The sequence below is a fragment of the Ornithorhynchus anatinus genome, chromosome X5 (assembly GCF_004115215.2).
Source record: "Ornithorhynchus anatinus isolate Pmale09 chromosome X5, mOrnAna1.pri.v4, whole genome shotgun sequence".
Taxonomy (NCBI): Eukaryota; Metazoa; Chordata; class Mammalia; order Monotremata; family Ornithorhynchidae; genus Ornithorhynchus; species Ornithorhynchus anatinus.
The window spans coordinates 42,376,455-42,401,808 of NC_041753.1; the positions used below are offsets into that span (position 1 = coordinate 42,376,455).

The 25,354-nt window shown below is 41.4% G+C and overlaps 1 protein-coding gene across 2 annotated transcripts in view; it reads right to left on the reverse strand.

Moving 5' to 3' along the window:
- The window catches only part of ADAMTSL1 (ADAMTS like 1), a 320,400-nt gene that overhangs the window by 118,271 nt on the left and 176,775 nt on the right, over window positions 1-25,354 (reverse strand). For both annotated transcript variants that reach the window (XM_039910787.1, XM_029055244.2), the window contains exons 14-15: window positions 10,160-10,461; window positions 3,623-3,752 (exon numbers count right to left, since the gene is read on the reverse strand). In XM_039910787.1, coding sequence (XP_039766721.1) covers window positions 3,623-3,752; window positions 10,160-10,461 — 432 coding nt within the window. The remainder of the gene's footprint in view (window positions 1-3,622; window positions 3,753-10,159; window positions 10,462-25,354) is intronic.

Consider the following 25,354-nt stretch of genomic DNA (forward strand, 5'->3'; position numbering starts at 1 on the left):
TGGCATATAGCTGTAACGGTTTAAAATATTTTCAGCATATCTTCCAGGTAAGGTCGCTTCCTTCCTAGTACTAGTACAATCCAGGCAGACTCCGGGTTACAGACAACCCATGATACAACCATCCCAAAAAGCAGCGGCGTGGCGCAGTGGAAAGAGCACGGGCTTTGGAGTCAGGGCTCATGAGTTCGAATCCCAGCTCTGCCACTTGTCCAGCTGTGTGACTGTGGGCAAGTCACTTAACTTCTCTGTGCCTCAGTTCCCTCATCTGTAAAATGGGGATTAAGACTGTGAGCCCCACGTGGGACGACCTGATTCCCCTGTGTTTACCCCAGCGCTTAGAACAGTGCTCTGCACATAGTAAGCGCTTAACAAATACCAACATTATTATTAACATTATTACACCCTGTACGAATGATGCTTACTCCACACATATGTCTGGTTAGTCCCAAATTTCCAGCCGAGCACTAAAAGGCTAGTAAATCCCTTCCCACTCCCTCCCTTCATTGGCTGAGATTAAGCATTCAACGATGAATTGGATCAGGTCTTTAAGATGTTGAATTGACTCTTGAGAAGTTATTGAATTGGGAAGGCATTAAATTTAGAAATGGATGATCAGGATGGCACTGAATTAATTGCACCTCATTCACCCAAAGCATTATCCAACAAGGACCTCATTGAACTTAATAATAACAGTAATACTAATTTTGGCATTTGTTAAGCGCTATGTGCCAAGCACCATACTAAACATTAGAATTGATGGATTATAATCCTACTGGACAAAGTCCTTGTTCTACATAGGGCTCATAATCCAAGAGGAAAGGAGAGCAGATATAATAATAATAATGTTGGTATTTTTTAAGCGCTTACTATGTGCCGAGCACTGTTCTAAGCGCTGGGGTAGACACAGGGGAATCAGGTTGTCCCACGTGGGGTTCACAGTCTTAATCCCCATTTTACAGATGAGGGAACTGAGGCACAGAGAAGTTAAGTGACTTGCCCACAGTCACACAGCCGACAAGTGGCAGAGCTGGGATTCGAACTCATGAGCCCTGACTCCAAAGCCCGTGCTCTTTCCACTGAGCCACGCTGCTTCTCCAAGATATAGATATAGATATAGACAAGATAACTGAGGCACAGAGAAGTAAAGTGACTTCTCCAAGGTCATACAGCAGGCAAATGGTGGAGCCTGAATTAGATCGTAGGTCTTCTGAGTCCCAGGCCTGTGCTTTTTATACTAGGTCACTTGGACAATCCAATGCATTATGCCAAATCTGTGCCAATACTGATAAAGTTATGATTTCCCTACCATCAGCTAATTAAAAAATTTAATTAAGTCTTGCATCAATTTTCCAAAAAGCAGATCAATCATTCAATCAAGCAATGGTATTTATTGAAAGCTTACTGTGTGCAGAACACTGTACTAAGCACTTGGGAGAGGACAATATAACAGAGTTCCCAGCCCACAAGGATCCTACAGTCTAGCGGTGAGGCAGACATTAAAATATACTATGAAAACGTATATAAGTGCTATGGGGCTGAGAGTGGGGTGAATATCAAGTGCTTAAAGGGTAAAGATACCAGTGCATAGCCAACACCAAGTAGAGGGAGTAGGGGAAATGAAAAATTAGTTGGGGAAGGCTCCTCGGAGACGTGATTTTAGAAGGGTGCTCTGTCATACACGAAGGGGGAGGGAGTTGCAGGCCAGAGGGGGGACATGGGCAAGGGGTCAGCAACAAGATAGACAAGATTGAGGTACAGTGAGTAGTTTGGTGTTAGAGGAGCAGAGTGAGCGGCCTGGGTTGTAGTAGGAGATCAGTGAGGTAAGATAGGGAGGGGTAAGATGATTGAGATGAATTTATAAATATGATCGAAGATAACTGTAATGGAGAATGGAGTTCAAAGGTGCACAAAGTGTTCAAAGTGTTCAGAAGGAACTCACCTGATAAAAGGGGCTTTAAGAAGAAAAAAAGAATGTTGCTCTTCAACCTAAATTGGACGATTGAGGGCCAGGTTCCTGCCTACCAACCAATGAACTGTTCTCTTCCAAGGGCTAGGTACAGGGCTCTGCACACAGTAAGTGCTCAATAAAGGCCATTGATAATGATACCACGGGTGGTACCAATAATATCACTGAAAGAACAAGCTTCTATTTTTGCAGCAAAGATTCAATCATTTCACAACTCCTCATTTATTTCACATTGTGATATTATGCTTTGAATTACTTTAATAAAGACTAAATAATAGTTCAGCAATGTTTATAATATACAGCACATAAATACATTTTATATTAATTATCCTAATGGGAAGATGTACCCCACGATACAACCACAATGAATACAACTGGCTTGCATCATGATGTATGCCTGATACTATCCTTTGTGTTTCATAGCCTTTGGAGCCATTTAGTAGGCACTTCTGAATGACTGAAAAATAATGAGCTTGATTTGCCCAAATTTTGAATGTGGAAAGTTCAAGTAAATGGGCCATATGTGGTAAAAGTATTTTAACCAACTTGTGGTGGTGTTTTGTAAATTTAAAGTATTTGTGCACCCAGCAATACTACAGAGTTGAATGTACAATTCAAAACAAGAATTAAGCTTGAAATCTGTAAAACAAGGTAGAAAATATAATAGCTCTCAATTCAAAAAAGCTATTTTTCTAATACTTTCACATAAATTGATTTAAAAGGAGAGGCAGTTATACCAAAAGGCTCTATATGAGCATCCCAAAAATTAAACAAGGCTATCACTTTCTTAATTTCAGCCACTTCAGGCTAAGGTTTAAGTAGTTTATGTGTCTAAGGAGAAATCAGCTTGTAGAACTGGAAGAAATTAAACTGGAAAATAATCCCTTGCCCAGAATATACGGTATGAACCTACTGTAACATTTTTTATGCTACTAAAAAGACTTGCAATGCTGAGATTTGGGAATCTTCATTTTTGAGCAGCAAGTTACAGATCAGTGGTTTTAGTTTCTACGGAGCTATGGCACACAGTAGACTCTTCAGAAGAGTACTTAAAACATCTAAAAACAAGGTAGCCTGAATGACTGGATTTGTTTAGCATTCAGTGTGATTAAAAATAAGCCACAGGGCTGAACAATTAAAGGTTGTAAGTAACCGATTTTCTGCATGAGGACTACATACAAGATTGCATGTTGTAATAAACCTGTACCGCACGCTGACAGATTTCAAAGTAGATCAGTTACACCACCCAGATACCAGGGCAAGATTATGGGCTCCCAGAACACAGCCTCCCACTGCCCTAAGGTAAAAGAGAATTAGTTGGAGTGGCGTTTGGACTTTGAAGGCCAGCCAGAACATGGCAAAAGTCATAGAAATACGAGCCAACTTCATGATCCTTTCAGCAAAAGGCAGCAGCACATTTGCATGCTATATATGTCACATTGTTACATGCAACATGTACCTCTGGACTATGTGAACGGCCACTGGGTGGATTTCAAAAGTCCTGGTTTCAATTAAATTTAAGTGGCTCTGACTAGAATTTTGAACTGATGCTAATTGGTTTTCAAAACATCAGGTAATAATAATGGCCTGGTCTTTCATGCGGAAAGATGCACTCAGTCCAGCACATGCTGTCCAAGAGAACGTGGAATAGCTTACCTTGCAGGGCAGGGCTCCAAGCTGCAGGCTTTTAGGAGCTGGGGCGGTCGTCGACTGGTCATGCACAGACCCTCATCTGCGGTCTCTCTCGTCTGTTTATTCAGGCAACTCACCACAGCCTCCTGGACACCTGCACACAAATCACGCCATCAGGCCATAGTACAGAGAGAGCTTGTGTGAAGGTTGATGGAGCATAGACCAGCAAACTGGTGGGAGGTCTTGGTAGCTGGTATGGATCTTATTTGAAAACATGGGAGTGGGCAGTCTAAAGCTTGGAGCTGCCAATCTCATCAAGAGCCAGGGAGACAAAGCTCTTAGATTTGTGACCTCTGAAAGGTTCTGCCATGAAAAGAGCAGCTTAGTCTCACCTCCACCCCTCTCCTAAAAAAAAAAGAAAAACACACCCCACACAAAACCAAGTGTTCCTAGCAAATGTCACTGGATATTGTTGAATTACTTAAATGAAATGCCACCAAACTGTATGAGTAACTCAGCAATATGCAGTGACATTTGCTAGGAACACTTGGTTTTGTGCATTTTGTGTTTTTCTTTTCTTTTTTCAGGGTGAAGAGGTGAGACTAGGCTACTGAAACTAGACATTTTAACACAGTAGGCAAGGTGCCAAAAAATGGCTCTGGGATATTTGCATCTTATATTTTTAATTAAGGGGAGAGTGGTGTACTTGGAAGGGAGGACCAAAGCAACATTCACTTGTCCAGAGTTTGTAAACCGGAGTTGCTGTCAGATTGCTCTGTTTTGTGTGTGTCAGCAGCCAAGGCTTAGAGCTTCCCCTTGCTTCCTCCTGATTCTGGTTTCTTTCTTCAGGAACTGATGGAAGGTTAGGAAGGTGGAATGAAGTGAGAGAACTAAGAAACTGCAGTGACTATATTAAAAGCAATTTTCCATTTTCTCCTGATAGGTTCTGGAACTCAAGGGAACAGAACAGGTCACTGGAAAGCTAGGAAATGAATGATCAGAAGCACTCACACACACTGTCCTTCAGATCACTTGTGCTTGGTACTGAACACTCAAGAATCTACAGAGTTGTAAGAAGTTTAGGTTAATAAGATCATTGCCAATTGTTTCACACAGTAGTGTTTCAAAATAACAATAGTGGCTATGGAATCTACCTCATGGGCTCTCTTCCTTCTGCCTCTCAATCTAATAGTTTCCAAGAGAAGGCACTGTCCATGTAGCAAGATTCCTTAATGCTTATAAATCAGTCACTGCTGTACACTTACATTTAGTATTCATGGTGGTTGGCTATCACTTTAAAGGGGACTAGCCCAGGAATATCTGTGTTCTTATTTGACGAGTCAGTCAAAATGTTCTCCAACAGCATATTCAGCAATCATATTTTCCATGCTGCCAATATAGACTCCCCTTGTTTTCATTTTTGTAAACTTTTTGAGAAGTTCAAAGTGGAAAATTTAAACAGAATTGGGTCAATTTGGGGTGGAGGGCTGGAGGTTTACGAATAGGCACTCAATTCTCTCCTTCATATGTTGTATCCTGACAGTGGGGTGTTTTTTTTTGCATTTGGAAGGGCCCAGGCATTGACAACTTAGAGACTGGTAATAAATCACAGTATTTCCCAAGAAATGTTGATAAAATCGGTACCCTTTCCCAATACAATGGATTGGCATTACCAGTGCAATGATCAAATCCTCTCGAAAGGATGCAAACTGTTCGGAACAAATCCTGGAGCTGCCAAACTTCCAGTTCAAATGAACTCCCCTGTTAATTAACCTGCCTTGCCCCCTGCCCTTCCCCTGCCCTGGAAGTCATAGTTTTTCAGGGTGTTCCATAAAACCCAAAGAAATGCAAGTCTTCACTCTCACTGAAAGATTTCTATGCCTTTACTCATTCTATTTTATAATCATATAGACAAATGCTTGTTTTAAAACTCTCCACACATTCCCCATTTTAGCCATGTCCTAATATTCTCTTATTCTCTTTCTCTCTCTCTCTTTCTCACACACACACACACTCCCCCCTATCCGCCCCCCCCCCCCAACCCCCATACACCCCATCCAGTAAATTGGAAAGAAAAGGAAAGGGAATGCAGAAATGGTGGACACTGAAAACTCACATGAGCACCTCCATTCTAGGAGTGTTCATTGATAATGTGTGTGTGTGTGTGTGGTGGGGGGTGGGGGGGAGTGGGGGAACTCTCACTCCCAAACAAGCTATACCTATTGTATACTCCCAAATGATTAACATAGTGCTCTACACAGAGTAAGCACTCAATGAATACTATTGATTGATTTATCTCAGATCTCTGATTCTAATTGAGGAAATTTTGTCAGGGTACTGACCTGTGGACAGGGTCCTACAGGTATTTCTTTACTACTGCTTATAATATCTATACATTAGTTAGTTTTTAAACATAATTCCATTTACCTCTGCCTGGTCTTATCCTGGAATTGTGTCTTCTACATTACTCGGACCACCTGCAGCACCTAAAACTGTGCCATGTATATGGATGTTTGACAATTATTTGTTGAATGAATGCAATAATTGCTCACAGTGTTCCTAGTGACTTCACACATGAACCAGTGCAACCGCCAGAGAAATTATGGGAAGAGTGAAAGGAGAAATATAGGACTGGTATATTTAATCCTAATTGAACACTCAGTGCTGGAGCAAGTCTTCTAAAACTGTAGTTTTTATGATTTCACAAATTTTCTTGGCAAACATACCAAAAGGGAGCTCATGTGAGAGGGAACAACAGGTAAAAGTCTTCCCCCTCTATTTTTCCTGAGAGTGACTTGATTTCAGGTTCTCCTCTAGATGGATTTTACTATTGATTTTATTGCCCAGGATTTCAACAAAATGAAGCTGTTCAGTTTCAACTGTTTTCCTGAAACATGCATATTAGTTCATATGTGGGAAATTCAAACAAAACGGGGAGGTGAGGGTGGGACATAGGACACAGATCTAAGTGGTTTAAGTACACTTTCAATCTTCTAGCAAATGGGATTTTCAGTGTTTACATCTAGCAGAATAGCATAATTGTTACATGATATTTGATGACAGCTCTGGGAAATGCAGCCACTAACTACAGATTCAATTGCTAACCAGTTCCTTCTGGTTGCTACCTCTCAAAGGTGAAAGGTTACTTTTGTGTCTATCCAATTTCACCTCCTGAGATTACAAAAGCAATAAAATTAGGTTGATCTGTCTTGCAAGAGAAAAAATTAATTTAGAATCTATTCCTTAATCCTGCAAATTTGGGGTTGAATTTAGGTAAAATGATTAGAAAAACATATCATCTCTTGCATAACACAGGTGGAAGATCGAGGGAAACCAAAATAACATAATAAAATGTTGTCACACTGTGATTTTTGAATATATGGTCTATATATCAAATTTCTTTGGTTCATATGGACATCACATGAATTATATGTCTATGAATATTTTCACCACTTTGGTATTTTCAACTCTAACATTTCAAGAGCATTTATTGCCTAGGCCCAGAATTGCAGGCTCTAGATGTGTCCACTTGCTGACAGTTTGAGCTCTAAGAAACTTCAGTAGTACCATAATTGTAACAAACACACAAACTATAATTAATGTTCTGCAAAGATTTAACTCGTACAGGAAGGGATCAGGTGGTACATTAACCATCTACATTTTATTTCCATATTAATGCACAGAGAATGATTTCAAATGAATTCATTCCTTAGCACACTTTACCTGTTGGATCTTAGGTTCCTGAATGGGGTGAGGGGAATGTGGGGATTCTTGAAGATAAAGGGATCTGGCTATTTATAAACTCCATTGCAGAGCCTATTTCTTCCATCTACTTCTAAAGTTCCAGGCATGATTGTTACTGTGATTCAAAGTTACGACTGCCTTGTGTCAGTCTATGAATAAATACCATTTTTAAAATGCACATTTTTTTTTAAAGCCCAGGGCTAGCAATTCTTCATTTCGTTCTAATAAAGCTTGGACTGATTTTCTAAACCAGTCCCCTAAACTGGCAGTGCAAGAGCAGCACTCTAAGGGCCTGGTGTGGGCCCCTGACAACTTGTGTATTCTGTCCCAAAGGGAATTACATTGGGAGAAAAGGCTTAGGGTTTCCACATTACAGAAACAATGTGGCCCAGTGGATAGAGCACGGGCCTAGGAGTCAGAAGGTCCTGGGTTCCAATCCCAGGTCCGCAACTTGTCTGCTGTGTGACCTAGGGCAAGTCACTTCACTTATCTGTGCTACAGTTATCTCATCTGTAAAATGGGGATTGAAACTGTGAGTCCCAGGTGGGACAGGGACTGTGTCCAACCCGATTTGCTTGCATCCATCCCACAGTTTAATATCATGCCTGGCACATAGTAAGTGCTTAACAAATACCACAATTAGTATTAGGGTCTTTTGTAATGTTGAAGTTGCTTCTTCAACTTTTCCCCATGGCTTTTCTCTGGAGTGGTGGTTCAAAGAGGAAAATTCCCAAGATGAACCAGCTGCATAGTTAATTTTACATAAATTGGCAAGAAGCTGAGCTCCCCTCTTCCCTCCTCCTAGCTCACCTCCACCCAGAGAACACAGAGGTCAGGTTACTACTCCATCTTCCCATTTAGATGTTTCAGTTTCTCCCTTGGCTTAGTGACAACAAATGCTATCCAAGCTATCTTCTCTTGTTACACATGATAAAAAAAAAAAGCCCTCTGAAAACTAGTGGAGAAATACCATCAGTACAACAGCAGTTTTCCAGCACACTGTCTTGTGAAATCAGCTTTTAAAATTTAGGCTTTCACATGCCAGGGCTCTCCATTAAAACACTTTCAAATTCCAAGGTTTGAAATTGGAAGATTTTACAAACAAACAAAAATCCAGAGCCAGGATTATTAAACTCCTCGTAAAAGACCTGCTGGGGAAAATACAATATTTTCTTGCAACTGTTCCATCCTTCATTCCTTTTACTTGAACTGTGAACCCTTTGGCTGTACTGATTCTACCTCTCTCCATGCCTAAAAGTTGCCTTTTAAGAAGGAGCAGCTAGCACAATCCCAGCCCAGCACATGATTTTCCAAGTTAACTTAGCACCTCTCTATGATACGTAAGTGAGGATCTTCAGTGGTGGAGGCAGCTTAGTGGTTTGAAACAATTCTATGCTGAAAGCATTTTTTGACCATGAAAGAGACTGAATAGCCTTCACTATCCATCTATCAGTGGTGTTTACTGGGCACTGACTGTGCACAAAGACTGTACTAAGCACTCGGGGGAGTACAATACTACAGAGTTGGTAGTCACATTCCCTACTCATGATGAGCTTACAGTCTACAGGAGGAGACAGGCACTATCCTTAGGTAATCAGAGTCTTTGTTGTGGGGAGAGAGATTAGAGATTGGCCTACTGCTGCTAAGTGTCTACGGAAAACTACATTCATGAAAAAGACCCCAGGTTCATTAATGCCAGGAGTGCCTTTGGGATTTTAAATTTGCAACCCACCCCTTTCTTGACCATTGAGAGGAACCTAAACCTTGCAAGAGATTCCTGAAACTGCTTCTGAGTTCTACAGGTCAGAAATATTATCATTCAAATCATAAAGTTCACCCTTATGGATCCAATACAGTGTGTATGGAATTATATGCAAAATATTCATAACCCATGACCTCAGCAATACTTCAAGTGCCAAGACCGTCTGCTTCGGGCCAGCACACTGATAGTTATCTTGGCCATATGCTTTTCTTTTGCATTGGAGCCCAAACTTAAGTCAAGGAGTGGCTCAACCTGCATGTATATATGTGTGTATACACACTCACACACACACAATTATGCTATTTAAAAAGCACATATATGTACTAAGCACTGGAGTAGATACAGAATAATCAACTGAGACATAATCTTTGTCTCACACAGAGCTCGCAGTCTAAGAGGTACAGAGATCAGGGAATCTTAGCTCCAATTTAAGAGATAGGGAAACTGAGGCACAGAGAGATTGACTTGCCCAGGGTCACACAGCTGGGTAGAAGCAAAGGATAGGGCCTAGTACCTTGATCTCCTGACTCCAAGTCTCATGCTTTTTGCATTAGGATATATACTTGATAGCTGTCCCTCCAACTTGAGACATTTACCACTGGGTGACTACATGCCTGAAAAGGCCAATGCAGGATCCACAGCACCAACCACACTGTACACAAATAAAGACTGTTCATTGCTTTGCTGCCATATTTGCTGTTTGCAGCACACGATAACGGACACCCCACATCAAGGTTCATGCAATGCTGGCATGAATTGGGCTTCTTGCTTTTCTGTCCAGGGTGAATACTGTGAGTCACTGCATGCCAAATGTACACAATACTGACTCATAACTGACATTACCTTCTCATCCCCGAAAGGGAGTATCTGGGTTTGATTCCGAACATCTCCTGTATATAGACTTCTTTTCTTCACACCCCCGCTTACCTTAGTCCTTGGGAGGAAGGCAGTAAATTGATCTTTGCCCAAAGTACACATTTGTACGCCAGGAAGGAAAACAGGAAAGAAGGGTAAGTGGGTGGGGAGGGGGATAGGATAGAATATGCCTTTCTCACCTCCTCCACATGACTCGGAGCACTCAGTGAAGCCTTCGTACTCCCAGTCATACAACTCTTCGAAGTCCTGCAGGCCCCCATAGAGCAGATCGGGCTCTCCAGGGTTGTATTCAGCCGGTTCTCCATTGCAGGGACCGGCATAACACGCTCTCTGAGTGACCGGCTTGGGTCCTTCACACTCGTCAATGGGCAGGTCAGCCACCGACTGGGAGAAGGACAGAAGCACCTGGCACTTCACCATCCGCACCTGAGTGCCAACCCCACAGGTAACCGTACATGAAGACCAGGCCTCAGGGATGAACCTGCAACAGGCAAGTGAGCAAGAGGAGAAGATGAGAAGGCCCGGAAGGAATAACGTGGGGGGCAGAAACCGCAGCATCCTTCATCCCACAGTTGCATCATGTGCCTTGCCTCAAAGACTCCTGATGTGTTTTAGTTGGTGAGCTAAATGTGCAAGTGTTTCTGGACTGGCTTTTCCCAAAGTGTCATGTGACCCCTGCAAAGCATTCCAGTGTCAAAGACCACCTGCTACCCAGGATATGTTTGCTGATTTGCAACTATTTGGGCTTGCACAGCAAAGACTCCCTAGGGTATGATATTGCCTTTCCCCTCCCTCCCCCCCAACTCCTTCACCAACCAATGTTTTTGCTTTTCCTAAGATGCTACAGTCTTAAGTCAGGCAGCATAATGCCAATAACCTCAATTCAACATTTTTAATGTTATTTTCAAAGAACTTTCATCTAGATCACCTGCACTAAGGTTTTCTGTGCTTTGGTCTTGACACACCAAAATTGTAAATATAGGAAAGAGCTTTTTTTAAGTTTCCTAGAATGGATGGAGGAGGAGGGGAACTTTTCTCCTCACATTCTTAGTCTGAGTGGTGGTTCTTTTTTTAACAGAAAGAGGAGCAGGGCTACAGATTTAACAGATAGAAATACAAATCCACAGACATGTCTCAGTGTTCATGCTGTTTGGTTCAAGCCCAGTAGACCAGGATTCTGCCTTTCTCTAAACTTGCTTAGCCCTGGGGACTTCATCCAAGTCCAAGAACAAAGATTTAAATAATCACAACCCCACTACTGCACTGGACATGAAAGGAAGAAGGGTAAATATTAAAGGGGAAGACAAAAGCATTTTTAAAAATGTGAATGCTGTGTCTACTTCATTGGAGGAAAGGGGGGGGCGGTCTTAGTGACCAAATTCCCATTTTTCCAGAATCCTATAGCTGTCGCAGAGGGTTCAGTGAAATGGAAGAGAAAGGCCAAGTGCAGGAAAGGAATGAAAGCGACTCATTTATTCTGAAGTTTATAAAGAAGGAAAGAATGGAGAAGACAATTGTATGCAATGTGTGGCAATAGCAAATATTTCAAGTCTAATTTGGGGAAGTTGAAAAACTTAAGCCAAATGACTCCAAGTTTTCAATCCGGAAAGAATATGAATAATGCTTCTAAGGACTAACGGTCATGACCAGGGAAGGTGTGTGCAGCAATGGGGACAACACAGAGCACACAGAGCAACAAATACATCCCCAAGAGTTGGCAGAAGTTCCGTAAATTTGCTACTCTTTCAATGTGCATTAGTCAAAACAGGCCACAATACATTGGGACATAAGGGAAAATAAGGAATGAACTAGAAATTTCTAACATTTCTGAACAGGATCATTTTTGAATCATTTTCAACATTATTTAACTATCTCATTTTTTAATGTGGCAACTTATTTGGCTAAATCACAAGGCGCTCAGAGACCTATGGACATACACCACTAAAATCCTCATATATTTATAAAAATAGAAAAAAAAATTATGGTATTTGTTAGGCGCTTATTATGTGTCAAGCACTATTCTAAGCACTGGGGTAGATACAAATCAATTAGGTCAGAACAAGTCCCTGTCCTTCATGGTGCTCACAGTTAAAAGGGAAAGGGAAAACAGGTTTTGAATCCTTATTTTATTTGGGATAAAACTGAGGCACAGAGAAAATAAGTGACTTTCCTAACGTCACACAGGAGGCAAGTGGCAGAGCTGGGATTAATACTCAGGTCCTCTGACTCCCAGACCTGTGCTCTTTCCATTAGGCCATGCTACTTCTCAGTGCATAAGAAAAATACTGATATCAAATTAGGGGCTCACCAATCTTGATAATGTTTTTCTAAAGCATTTATTTTCTTAAATGTGTGATGGAATAATTTACTTTAATTCTTGTTAAGATAACAGGATCTCAGAATTAATGGTTATGTCTAGTTATCTCCCTCCAATTCAAATGCCTGGGTCTGATTACTTTTTGGGATGTTTCTGTAGCCCAAATAAATAGCCCGGTTCTCAAATACCCACACAGATAATCCCTAAAGTTGATTTTAGCTATTAGCTTCAAACTCTTCCCTTCAAAAATTTTCTACTTTTTACCAAATAGACAGACTGGCTTGAGTTTCGTCTCCTTGTAATTTGCTTATCCACCCTAATGAGGTGTGCAACTGACAAAAGACAGGGAGTTTGAGGGAAAAGGAGGAGAAACAAAGAAGCTGGATAATTTACAACTTCATAACTAGCTCCCGAATAAGTGGGGGTTCACTGAAGTGTATAACCTGTTTCTTATTAGATTGACAATTGAGTTACCTTCTTTATCCCAGAGAGGTACACAGTCAGAATAAATTGGGAGAATGTGCTGCTGTAGTCTTAAAAAAATTGCTTTGATTACTAATACAACATGGCTGTACCTCTCAGGGTAAAATTTTGGCAAAGTGGAAAGAGAATGGGAATGAGAGTCAGGAGACCTACATTCTAGTACTAACGCTGTCTCTGGCCAGGGGTGCTACCTTGGGCAAGTCACTTCACTTGTGTGCTTCAGTTTCCTCACATGTAAACTGGGGATAAAATACCTGATCTCCTTAGCTCTTAGACATTGAGCTCTATGTGGGAGAGAGACTGTCTCCAATCAGGATTATATCTACCTTGCTTTTAGCACATAGCAAGCACTTAATAAATACTATTATTAATATTGATAACTTGTCACTTTTTATATTACTTGTGGAGTTCACATTATTCAATTTTGTTTTCAAAACGATTTTCTTTGATATACTTTCACACTGTCCTCTTTAATATGTTCTCTTTGATTTATTGCAGAGGGTTTATAGTCAGGAAAATGATTTACATGATAGAAAAATCAACTTAAATATATCTATATAAATATATATATATATATATATATATATATATATATACATATATAAATAAATGTTTTCCATTCCCCAGGATCTCCTAACAATACACTTACTATGCTGCTCCCTGTAGCTAGAAGAGGTGAGATGTAAGATTGAGAGGAGAGAGGGGGAATGAGATGGAGGTTCAAGAATCACATTTGAAATTCCAGACTTTGGCAACCCTTGCTTAGCTGCAAGCCTTAAATCCAGGGCTTCATTGTTATCCTTAGATAACAAGCATATGCCATTGAGGGCTTTATAGATGTGAATTAAAACTCATTGTTGCCTGAGGGAGGAGAGAAGTGTTATTTCCACTTGAGAGTTAAGGAAATGGAGATTCTTAAATCCTGTCACACAATTATTACATCTTCTAGCAGTTTTGTCCAACCTAGGGAATATTATGTTGCTCTTAATTCTATGTGAAAATAAGCCAATAATACATTCATCAAAGATTAAGTGCAGTCCTCACCAAGGTTATTTAATAAGAATTAAATAGAAAAAGAAACACCCCAGAACACATCAGAATATGGTAGAAAATACCATATCCATCCAATTATATTTATTGAGCACTTACTGTGTGCAGAGCACTGTACTAAGTGCTTGGAAAGTTCAACTCAGCAATAAATAGAGACAATCCCTGCCCACAGCGGGCTTACAGTCTAGAAGGGGGGAGACAGACATCAAAACAAGTAAACAGGCATCAATATAAACAGAATTATAGATATATACATTGTCCAAATAACGGCCTGCTCTTTCACCTGTGTTAAGATGCTCTTTTATGTATTTTGGGCTGAAACCTCCTATATTTACATCAGGTCATATTAGCCCATTCCTGCAGAAAATATCTGATATTTAAAAGAGGATTAGAAAAGCTGATTGTGATAAAAAAAACAACAACCTGACTTTCCTTTCAAAAACATTTTGTAATGGTAGTAACTGCTGCAAGTGTTATGAATTTTCAGAGAACCTGGCTGAGCAACATGGATCTTGATCCTTTTTATACCTTGGGTTTCAGATATTGGAGCACTTTGCTAAGGCCAGTAAATAGCTTTAACTAAGCCCTCCCCTGATATAGAGTGGGCAAGATTTTAGGGAAGACCTATTAAGGAGGAATCATTCAATATTTAAGAAGCCCAATCCTGCGAGGAAAACGAGCCACCAGGAGGTCATTTCACAACCTGTTTCTGGTTCGATTGACTTCGCAGTGTCTGTTACTGAAATACTGATTAAGGTCGTGAGATCTTCATTTTCTAAAACAACCTTCTCCACACTTCTCTCAGCTCCTCAGTGGTAACCTCCAGTGGTTACTCTTCTGCTGGGGAAGTAGCATGGCTTAGTGGAAAAAGCATAGGCCTGGGAGTCAGACCTGGGTTCTAATCCTGGCTCTGTCACCTGTGTGCTGTGTGATTTCTGTAAGTCATTCAACTCTCTATGCCTCAGTTACTTCACCTGTAAATTGGGGATTAAATTCCCCTCCCTCCGATTTAGACTGTGTGCTCCATGTGGGACAGGGACTATGTCCAACCTGATTATCTTGTATCTAACCCAGCACTTAATACAGTGCCTGGCACACAGTAGGCACTTAATACCATTAAACTAACATCCTGTTCACATCAAACTGAAGCTCCAGACATGGATTTCTGTCTGTAAATTCAAAAAGTTATGTCCCCTTTAGCTGCCACCAAAAACACTGGTGCCGTGGCATGCTGAAGCTACCGTGGTATTTATGGATAGCAAAATATATTTATGGACTTTATGGCCACAGCCAATTTTAGCTCATTTTTACAGACTGTGAATTGACAGATGGCTGACAGCTCTGATCCTGATTACTGGCTTGAAGGCTTTCTTCTCCCACTACACCCCAGCTCACACTCTCTGTTCTCATGAGGCTGATCTTCTCACTGTGCCTCATTCTAGCCTCTCATACCTCCTACCCCTTGCTCATGCCCTTCCTCCTAGCTGGAGCTCTCATCCTTTTCACATTCACCAGACCATAGCTCTCCCCATCATCAAAACCTTACTGAAAGCCCATCTCTTCCAAGAGGCTTTCCCCAGTTTAATTCTTCCTCTCCACAAGTCGCATCCTCCTAACTACCACGTTAGTACTTTAACGTCACCTCAGCACTTACGCACTCACAGTCACCCACTGCACTTTTATACAAAGTAATTTACATATTTCAATTAAGCACTTATTCATTCATCTACCAATTTTTTCATTTTTCCTTCCCCACTGTTTGTAAATCATTCCGTGCCTGTCTCTCCAATTAGATTGCAAGCTCATGATGCTAGGGATCTTGCTTTAACTCTCTTCTATTTTCCTAAGCCCTTAGTTCAGTGCTCCACACTCAGATAGATAATTGCTCTCCCCCACTTCAAACCTTATTGAAGGCACATCTCCTCCAAGAAGCCTTCCCTAAGATCTCTTCTCCTCTTCTCCCACTCCCTTCTGTGTCTCTCTTACTTGCTCCTTCATTCATCTTCCCTCTCATCCCCACAGCACATATGTATATATCTGTAATTTATCATTTATTGATTTATTCATATTGATGTCTGTCTCCCCCTCTAGACTGGTAGCTCTTTATGGGCAGGAATGTGTCTATTTGTTGCTATATTTTACTCTCCCAATCACTTAATACAGTGCTTTGCACACAGTAAGCGCTCAATAAATATGATTGAATGAATGAATGAATGAAAGGAAGTGTTCAAGAAGTACCACTGATCGACTGATCTTGTACCACCAACCTGCAGGTTGGGATCACCTCCGCAGTACATTTTCTTCACTCTCGTATTTGAGCTGTGAAACACTGCTGGCAGAAATCCAGACACCAAGCCAACCTCACCCATCACGAACTCATCCACTCTTGCTTTAACTATTTCGTCTTCTCCTCCACCCGGCAACAATATGTCTCTTACCTTATTGACTCCCATGCCCATTGCCTGTATCAGTTGTTTCAGACTTTTAACTCCCTCTGTTTCTCTCCCAAGGACCTACCACAGTGCTAGGCACACAGTGAGTGCTCAATAAATACCACTGAATGACTGATTGATATATGAGATGAGGGTCTTGGCTATAGGAATATCTGAAAATGTAAATGTCTTCTAGTGCTCAGTAGATTTTTTTTGGCTATGAACTTATAAAGATGGAGGAAATTCGTGGGTAAGAAACAAATAAGCCAAACATTTAAATGAAGTATTGTGCTTAGGTTCTTCAACTACAGTTACTAGTGTAATGAATCAACAGCTTTTTCCTGGTGCAGGACTTTCTAATGGCTTTTCTAAATTATTGTAATGCTTTTTTATCATCATGTATCATGACTTAGTCATAGATGGGGAACGTGTCCACTAACTCTGTTATATTGTACTCTCCCAAGTGCTTAGTACAGTGCTCCAAGTGAATAATGCCCTGCACTCCATAAATACTATTGGTTGATGACCATAGCTGCTCTGTTTCCAGGTTCATTTCACTTGCAAGAGCACTGCTTTATCTTTTTGCTGGTGGGAAGGTTAAAATAATGTGCTAAGTGCATGCTTAGGATCCCTTAAATTTCAATAAAATCTACCCACGCAGTCATTCAAAAAGAGAAAACCATTTGTGAGTCCCAAACTCCTTGAGCCAAGCTTTGGCCTCAAAAATGTGTATTCAACTTCCAGGGACATCACGTGCTCTGGCATTGCACACTGCTACTCAAGTATGGATTTTTTTCCCCCTCCCTTCTAGTCTGTTGCCTTAAGGCTCAGCATACCAAAGAAGTGGTTGACACATCTACAGGCAGAGCTAGGTTAACTAAATGGGCCAACCAGAAACAGGGTCATATATCCTTCTCCAAGGGGTGCTTTTAATGTTCTTGTTACAATTCATGGAAAGCAAGGTGGGGGGAACACTTGCTTTATAGCATTCAGTGAACAGAGCACTAAGTTGATGTGGACAAAGCCTGAGCTCAGAGTTAAGTAAGTCATTTTGGAGATCAGCTTTATCATTTAATAATAATAATAATAATAATGTTGGTATTTGTTAAGTGCTTACTATGTGCAGAGCACTATTCTAAGCGCTGGGGTAAACACAGGGGAATCAGGTTGTCCCACGTGGGGCTCAGAGTCTTAATCCCCATTTTACAGATGAGGGAACTGAGGCACAGAGAAGTTAAGTGACTTGCCCACAGTCACACAGCTGACAAGTGGCAGAGCTGGGATTCGAACTCATGAGCCCTGACTCCAAAGCCCGTGCTCTTTTCACTGCGCCACGCAATAATGGTGCAATAAATAAAATATTGATAGCTTTTGGATACTTCTGGTTGATTTGTTGTGCTATCGTTATCGTTTTTGCATGACAAAGAACATTTTACTAAGTATACTGTATGTGTTTTGGGAACTGTTTCTATTTTGCCTGGAAAAAACAAGTTTATCTTTCATTTTTGGAGTTCTCCACCCTAAATAGCCCCTGAAATCATTTTAATTCCTGGGCCCCTGTTAGTCTCTGTTTGGTCCTAAAACCATCTAACTCTTCCCATTCTGGAACAGGCAGGTTTGGAATCCCTGTCTCTTGAGTCCCCAAATCCCTCCACTGCTATTGCTGCCACTACTCTTTGTCTCCATCCTAGGCATCTCCCTGAAGGCAAGAGAATCACTCAGGAACTAGCCTACCATCCCCATCTGGGGAACATTTCCTCCAGCTCCTGCCACAGGCAGATATCAAGATCAAAGATCTCAGTAACAGTAACTAGTCTTCTTGCAAGTACTCAACATTAACCAGGTAACAAATAAAACAGCATTCCTTCAGATGCTAGGGCACAATCTGTGCTATCTTTTCCCCTTCACTCATCCAGGGGTCTCTAACCTCTGGACCCCTAAACCTAACTCTCTGGGATCATAATTTAAATCCCTCTCTGCTCCCTGTGTCCACCTGGAGTCACAGCTCCAAGGCTTCCCTGCATTCTGCCCTCCCAAGATAATGGCTCCAACCTTGTCCTCCCCAAAATGTCTGAGGGTCTTCTTTCTCAGCTAGCCGGCCCCCTCTTTTTTTCTTCCTAATCCTTCGCTTTGATTGGGTGGGCTCCAAGTTAAGACCATATAAGACATTAGTAGTAGCTGCTGAAAAGAACTTCCCTCAGGGAGGAGCGATTAGGAATCCATCACCAGGTTCCCCTTCTCCCTCCTGAGTGTGGGGGCTAATTGGAGTGACTGCTGTGCATGCCATTAAAATATGACAACGTCTGAAGTTAAGTTCATTAAAAATAACTCAATAGACAGCATATATTGATAGTGACAGCATCCATTCTTTATTTTGGGACACAACTATCCATTAATTTGTCTCCATCACTTTCTAGGGCACAGCTGAGCTATAGCTCAAGCTTTTGCTTTTTAAAAGTAGCCATAGAAAAAGTGAAGATGATCTGGGAAGGGTGGAGAGAGGTGTAATGAGGGGGATGGATTTAGGATTCTTAATTTGCTACAGGGTCCCATAATGACTACACAACCTATCTGTTATCTGATGAATTTGCTGTCCATGTATATATTGGGAGACAATATGTGAGAGGGATACTGATCAAGTTGAGTTTAATCTCAGAAATGGAGGGAAGGGTGAGTTGTCATTTTAGTCATTAATAATAATAATAATTGGGGCATTTGTTAAGCGCTTACTATATGCCACGCACTGCACTAAGCACTGGGGTAGATACAAGGTAATTGGGTAGGACACAGTTCTTGTCCCACATTGGGCTCACAGATTTAATCTCCATTTTACAGATGAGATAATTGAAGCATGGAGAAATGAAGTGACTTACCCAAGGTCACACAGCAGACAAGTGGTGGGGCTTGGATTAGAACCCAGGTCTTTTTGACTTCCAGTCTGTGCTCTGTCCACTAGGCCCACTGCTTCCCTACTTAATTTTACTCCCATCCACAATTTTTCCCACGACTCTCTCCATCCAAAAGAAAGATAATATGCTTTTATCCCCTGATCCTGAACATAGATCAAATTCACAAGAATGTAATGTAAAGTGAAATGTTAACATAGAAGCAATATTACCCAGTGAAAATATTAATGGATTAGGGGTTGGGCATAAGGGTTCAATGTCAAGACCTATAATGATTCAACATAGGACCCTGACTATTTTCTACTTCTTTTGCAGGTTTAAGAAAGGTAAGTGGGTAAAGTGCAATTCAATGCAAGAAATTATTACAAATCCTTCTATACTCTGCTCCGCCATAATGCTTTTACTACACTACATCTATTGGTTTAGAGCACTGTAAAGATAAATTGGGAACATTCTTCCGGTAATACTTGTCTCATTGGAGTTGGCATGACAGGTCCTAGTACAAAAAGTGTGTGCATGTGTACACAAGCACAGTGTTAGCCATGGGTTCATTCATTCAATCATATTTATTGAGCACTTATTGTGTGCAGACCACTGTACTAAGCGCTTGGGAAGTACAATTCAGCAACAAATAGAGACAATCCCTGCTCATAACTGGCTCTCAGTGAACACTATGGTGTAAAGTGTCCTTAACATGACTGTAAACTCACCTTCTAGACTCTAAGCTTTTTGGGGCAGGGAACGTGTCTACCATCTCTATTATACTGTACTCTCCCCAAGCGCTTAGTGCAGTGTTCTGCAAATGGTAAGCATTCAATAAAGTGGTTTTGCAGGGTCTCAATTTCCACGTTACAGAAGAACTGGGGGTATTATGGATTTTTCTTTGCACTACAGGGGGCTGTATCATCATTACTGGTCCCAGATAAGATGACTTGTTGGCGATCCCCATCTGGTTATAACGTTTCAGAGAAAAGGTAGAATTTCAGAAAGCTGTGTTGTTGATTCAGGGCATAGATGTCTATGATTCAACACTGTCCCAGTGTTCTAACATGGACTGACGAATCAGTGACCCAACATTTTGCTCCTAATCACTCATCAAACATCGCATAATACTGTTCTTGAAAAATATGCCAGTAGTCTAAGAATGTTGTCTGAATTCCAATCTGGGTCATTACATTTTGCCTATTCCTTTCCAACCCCAAATTCCTTGGGGAGATAATACTGTATTCTTCTTTTATTTCTTCCTCAATTCATTGGGCTACTGTGCCTTGGCTGAAAGACTGCCTTGTTTCAACTAAGAGATATCTGCATTCACTTCCCATGGATTAGAATAGAGTTTAGAGATGAATAAAGCCCACTGGGCTCCTCCTCAATGGAGAATACTGTGGCATATATTGAAGTGGGAACCATTTTCTAACATTTTTCTCTAGCTCATGCTTGCTCGGAGCATACTGACGTAACTGCTGATGCCTTGTTGTTTCCAGGATGAAACTTTAAAACTCAGGGTTCTGTTGCTTAAAATATTTTCAGTAGGCCCTATTAAATGGTTTGCCAGAGCCCAGTTTCAATGGTTTCCTGAAACCAGAGCAAAGCATATTTATGCAGTTACTCTTTGATTTAATACCTTCTCTCCCTCTTAATTAGACTGTGAGCTCCATGTGGAACAGGGACTGTGTCCAACCTGATTAACTTGTATCTACCCCAGCAATGAGAACCGGGTTTCACACAAAGTAAGCGTTTCACTTACAACAATACTACTACAACTATTACTAATTAATAATAATAAGAATGTGGGGAAGAACCACTGCCCCGAGTCCCATCATGGGCTCCAGATCCAGCTGGCTCCCTTCTTATTGAGAAGGACAGAGAGCAGAGAACCCCAATAGTCCCCACTGCTCCCCTGAAATTGATGTCCCTGCTATGACACACTTCTTAATCTGGGGAGAGAAAAACTTCCAGTAAGCCTGGTTTTCATTAAACATGCACCATGTTATCTCAGTCATCAATTAACTAAAATACAAGAGGAAATGTAGATAATCTCATATTTAATATTCATGAAATGGCCAATAATTTTTTTTTTAACTCAAGACCTCGCATTTGTTTTCTGTTTACTGAATTTGATGGGGAAAATACTATTCAGGGATCATGTCTTCGAGATAGTAATAGCAGAATGTATTGCTATAAATATCCAAAAGACAAGAATTTCACTGGTTTTGATTCACTAAATATACCTTAGGGAAAATATAAAAAACATGTCTGGCAATTAATATTTCTAGTTACCTTTTTTGAAATGTATTAGCATTCTTAACTAATGAGTTAAATGAAACACATTCTCAGACAGCTCTCAATGTCTAAATATGGAATAATGCAGATGCATGCCTACATATTCTATTTGAAAATCTTATTTTAAAATGGAAAATATACTATTTGATGACAGCAGACTACCACTTTGACTATTACTGGCCTTTCTTTCAGTATCTAATTCCCTGTTGGTTCTCTGTGCACACAGATGCATGACAGGAATTTCCTTTTGTTTCTTATCGAATGAGCCTCATCACTAAGCTGATGCCATCTGGCATCCAGATATTATTGTTTGCCCTCTGTTACTCTTTTTTTATGGCTCACACCAACATTATTTATGGCAACATGTTAAAAGCCCAAGTATCGTGTTAAAGCAGAAAAATGTTTTCCTACCCATGGTACAGAACTGTTAACCAAAACACCCAATAAGACAACTCAGGACTTAACAAAAATGCAAGATCAAGGAAAATAAGGCCTTGGACTATGCCTTGCAAACTAAATTAAAAAGTTTCATTTGGGGATAGCAGGGCTTGCTGCAATGGATCTCCTTGCCCTGTGCCCAGTTGCCAATATTCCCAGGGAGCAGAAAGAGAGAAAAACAGGCAGATTCCATTTTTCTAGGCTCAGTTTTCAGCCCCTCCTTTTGCATAGGCATGCTCTCAATTGTATGTTCAGCTGCTTTATCCTGATGTGTCCATATTACTTCCACCTTTACACCTGTCCTTCCTCTGGCTTTCATTACTTCTAAATCATTTTGTCTGTCAACCTGTTACACTGTAAGCTCCATGAGGGCAGGAAAAGTGGGTTTTGCTACTGTTGCACTCTTCCAAGTGTTTAGTCAGATGCTTAGCACTTAGAGGGTACTCAATAAATACCACTGTTTGTTGCCAAGCACTATATGAGTGTGGCTGTATATAACTATCCTTCCTCAAGGTGGACACCACTGAGGGGAAAGGTCAAGTTACGTATAGCTAGAAGAGACAGGAATTTTGGAGACGAGTCGGACTATGGGGCAGTTGGGGACAGGAGATTAGCTCCTCAAAGTAATGACTGTGTTTTTAACCCTTCCCTTCTTTACCACTAGGGCCAGAAGTTCTCAAGAACACATTTTTTTGTGGGTATTTAATAACACAGTAGTTGCATAGCGGAGTTGGGAGTTATGCACCTTCTAAAATGAGTATTTCAGGCTAGTGGAAAGAGAAAGGAACTGGGAGCCAGAAGACCTCGTTCTCATCCTGCTCTTTCACTGGCCTGCTGTGTGACCTAAGTTAGGAAACCTCCCTATGCCTCAGTTTCCTTAGCTGCAAAATAGAGAAAAGACACCTGTTATCCCCCCCTTTTAGTTTGTGAACCATGGGTGTGAAGACTGTGTCTGATCTAATAGCCTTGGATTTATCCCAATGCTTAGCATAGTGTTTGGCACATAATGTATGTTTAATAAATACCATAATTGTTAATACCACCATCATCAATACTATTTCTTGCAGAGAGTAATAGGTTCATTGAATAGACCAGTCTTTGCCTTCATAGCAGCAGAGAAACCTTTAGGTCATGTCTAAAAATGCCACCTGGATTATTTTACGATAACTAAACACAACTGTCATTGCTTGTCAAGAGTGTTGGACTGTGATGCTTCAATTCTCCCAGAACCCCAGTTTCAAAGATTGAGAGTGCTTTTAAAATCACATGAAGCTGCTGTGTGATTTTAGGCAAGTCACTTGACTTCTCTGTGCCTCTCAGTTCCCTCATCTGTAAAATGGGGATTAAGAATGTGAGCCCCATGCGGGACAGGGACTGTGTCCAACCTGATTAACTTGTATCTACCCCAGTGCTTAGAACAGTGCTTGGCATAGTAAGCATTTAAATACAATTATAAGAATATTTAGTAGTAGAAGCAGCAGCAGCAGTAGTAACACTATATATTGAGCACCTACTGGAAAAAAAGGGATCGTTCTTTTATAGTGTCAATTTTTTTTTAATGGTATTTGCTAAGCAATTAGAATGTGCAGGTACTCTTATAAGAGCTGGGTTAGATACAAGCCAATCACGTTGGAAACAGTCCATATCCCACAAGAGGCTCAAAGTCATTATCCCCATTTTACAGATGAGGGAACTGAGGCACAGGGAAGTCAAGTGATTTGACCAAGGTCACAAAGCAGACAAGTGGCAGTGCCAAGATTAGAATCCAGGTCATTCTAACTCCCAGGCCTCTGCTCTATCCATTGGGCCACGTTGCTTCTCTAATGTGTCTTCATTATTTCATCCTTCCTTATGTGCCAATTGCCCTTCCCATTTCCCTCCATTATGCTTAGTATTTGAGCCCCTGGAGGACCAGGGACTATGTCGAAATCTCATCTGGGTATTTTTTCTCCCAGTATTTAGTAAAGTGCTCTGTACACAGTAAGTACTGAATAAATACCATTACGACTCCTCTTCCTCCTCATGGTGTGAGCAAATACATCAAGATGAAATAGGAGCGTTCATTAAATTTGCAACTGAATATTCATATGTACAAAAATGCTGATGGGGACTGGGAGGGCAGATATTGTGTCTTCTAACTCTTTGGTACTCTTCCAAGTGCTCAGTCCAGTGTTCTACACACAGTAGTGCTCAATAAATGCTATCGATTGATTTATACAACTTGTAAATTGGGAAGGCTTCCTGGAGGAAGCAGGCTTTTGAGAGGGCTTTGAAGAAGAAGAGAACTTGGGCCTGGGAGATTTGGAAGGGGAGAGAGTTCTAGGCCAGGGGAACAGTGTGGCCTGGTGGATAAAGCACAAGCCTGGGTTCTAATCCTGGATCCACCACTTTTCTGCTGTGTGACTTTGGGCAAGTCATTTCACTTCTCTGTGCCTCAGTTACATCATCTGTAAAATGAGAATTAAGACTGTGTGCCCCATGTGTGCCCCTTCAAACATGCCCACGTCTCCCCCATCCTAAAAAAACCCGCTCTTGACCCCACTTCCCCCTCCAGTTATCGCCCTATCTCCCTACTACCCTTCCTTTCCAAAATCCTAAAACGAGTCGTCTACAATCGCTGCTTAGAATTCCTTAACTCCCATTCTCTCCTGGACCCCCTCCAATCTGGCTTCTGTCCCCTCCACTCTACCGAGACTGCTCTCTCTAAGGTCACCCAAGACCTCCTTCTTGCCAAATCCAATGGCTCCTACTCCATTCTAATCCTCCTTGACCTCTCTGCTGCCTTTGACACTGTCGACCATCCCCTCCTCCTCCATACCTTATCTCACCTTGGCTTCATGGACTCCGTCCTCTCCTGGTTCTCCTCTTATCTCTCTGGCTGGTCATTCTCGGTCTCCTTCGCAGGCGCCTCCTCCCCCTCCCATCCTTTAACTGTTGGAGTTCCTCAAGGGTCAGTTCTTGGCCCTCTTCTGTTCTCCATTTACACTCATTCCCTTGGTGAACTCATTCGCTCTCACGGCTTTGACTACCATCTCTACGCAGATGACACGCAGATCTACATCTCTGCCCCATCCTCTCCCCCTCCCTTCAGGCTCTCATCTCCTCCTGCCTCCAGGATGTCTCCACCTGGATGTCGGCCCGCCACCTAAAACTCAACATGAGCAAGACTGAGCTCCTCATCTTCCCTCCCAAACCCGGTCCTCTCCCAGACTTCCCTATCACCGTGGATGGCATGACCATCCTTCCCGTCTCTCAGGCCCGCAATCTCGGTGTCATCCTTGACTCGTCTCTCTCATTCACCCCACACATCCTATCCGTTACCAAGACCTGCCGGTCTCACCTTTACAATATCGCCAAGATCCGCCCTTTCCTCTCCACCCAAACGGCTACCTTACTGCTACAAGCTCTCGTTATATCCCGGCTAGACTACTGTGTCAGCCTTCTCTCTGACCTCCCTTCCTCCTC